The following is a 1,408-nucleotide window of genomic DNA, read 5'->3' as shown; positions in this document are numbered from 1 at the left end:
TGCGCACGCGCGGCCATCAGCTTGGTCCCAGGTGGAGCTGTTTTAGCCGAGCTGGCGCCGCCGTGAGCCTCCGAGATGAGCGCGGCAGAGGCTGACTGCTGGGCTTGGCTGCTGGTGCTCAGCTTCGTGTTTGGGTGCAATGTACTCAGGATCCTCCTCCCGTCTTTCTCCTCCTTCACGTCCAGGGTGCTGCAGAAGGACGTGGAGCAGGAGTCTCAGATGCGAGCAGAGATCCAGGGTATGAAGCAGGAGCTCTCCACCGTCAACGTGATGGACGAGTTTGCCAGATACGCCAGGCTGGAGAGAAAGATCAACAAGATGACTGATAAGCTCAAAACTCACGTGAAAGCACGGACAGCTCAGTTGCCTAAGATAAAATGGGTTATAAGTGTTGCTTTCTACATATTGCAAGCTGCCCTGATGGTCACACTCATTTGGACATACTACTCTGTCCCTGTGACCGTGGTGCCGAGTAGATGGATAACTCCACTAGAACGCCTGGTAGCATTTCCCACTGGAGTAGCAGGGCTTGCAGCAAAGGAACTGACGCCTAGAGAACTTACGTGTCCAGTGTCACCGAAATGTGAAGTAGCAGGGCTACAGTTCAACCCAAGCCTGCCTCAGTAATCCAAGCCCAATACCTGGGGTCTGATACCCCATTTATTGAAACACCACCTCTGGTTCCCAAATTCTGTGACTCCTTTTCAATTCACACTATGCTTAGCCCCTCTGCAGCATTTCCTGCTATCGGCCATTCTTTCACTTCTGAAAGAATTTCTTTTGGGTTTTAAAATTAGTACATGTCATCGTAGAATAATTAGAAATATAAGAAAAAACTTTTAAAAAGACTCAGTAGCTATGGATAACCCCTCTTAACATTGTGGTATATTTTTTCCAGTCTTTTTTTCTATTTATTTTTGTATGGTTAAGGTTATCTGGCACATACAATTTTTTACCCCTCTTATTATGTAAGCATTTTCCCATATCAATAAATTTCTTCAGATAGGAGACTGACGTGCTGCTGGCTGTGCTGAGAGGGCAGCTTAATAAGTTTCTTTATTAAGGAAAATATATATATATATTTGTATTTGTTTAAGGTCAGGAAGTACTTGGTTAACTCTATCACTATTGCTTATTCTGAGGTATCTCCATATTTTAAAATATCAGTATAAGAACATTTTTCTATATTGACCTTTAATTAGATTTCCACCATGAATTGACTTTAAATACTTTAGATTGATGAACAAAAAAGTTCTGTTAAGAAGTCTCTTCTGTATCAGTGCTAAAATCCAAGTACCATGAGCTCCAAGACCAGTGGCAGTGCTGGCACTCTATTTGGTTCTGTCAAAGTCCCTTACATCCTTTAGGACCAAGCCCATTCACCCATATTTGTTCAACTTATAGCTGC

General features: G+C 43.5%; 1 protein-coding gene across 1 annotated transcript; it reads left to right on the top strand.

Moving 5' to 3' along the window:
* LOC101279923 (guided entry of tail-anchored proteins factor 1-like) lies at nt 1–1,408 on the top strand. Its single transcript, XM_033406930.2, has one exon. It carries the CDS (start codon nt 76–78, stop codon nt 625–627), a length of 552 nt encoding a protein of 183 aa, XP_033262821.1. The 5' UTR covers nt 1–75; the 3' UTR covers nt 628–1,408.

Source organism: Orcinus orca, chromosome X (genome assembly GCF_937001465.1).
Source record: "Orcinus orca chromosome X, mOrcOrc1.1, whole genome shotgun sequence".
NCBI lineage: Eukaryota > Metazoa > Chordata > Mammalia > Artiodactyla > Delphinidae > Orcinus > Orcinus orca.
The sequence above is the reverse complement of the archived record's forward strand: the minus strand, read 5'-3'. Positions and strand labels throughout refer to the sequence as shown.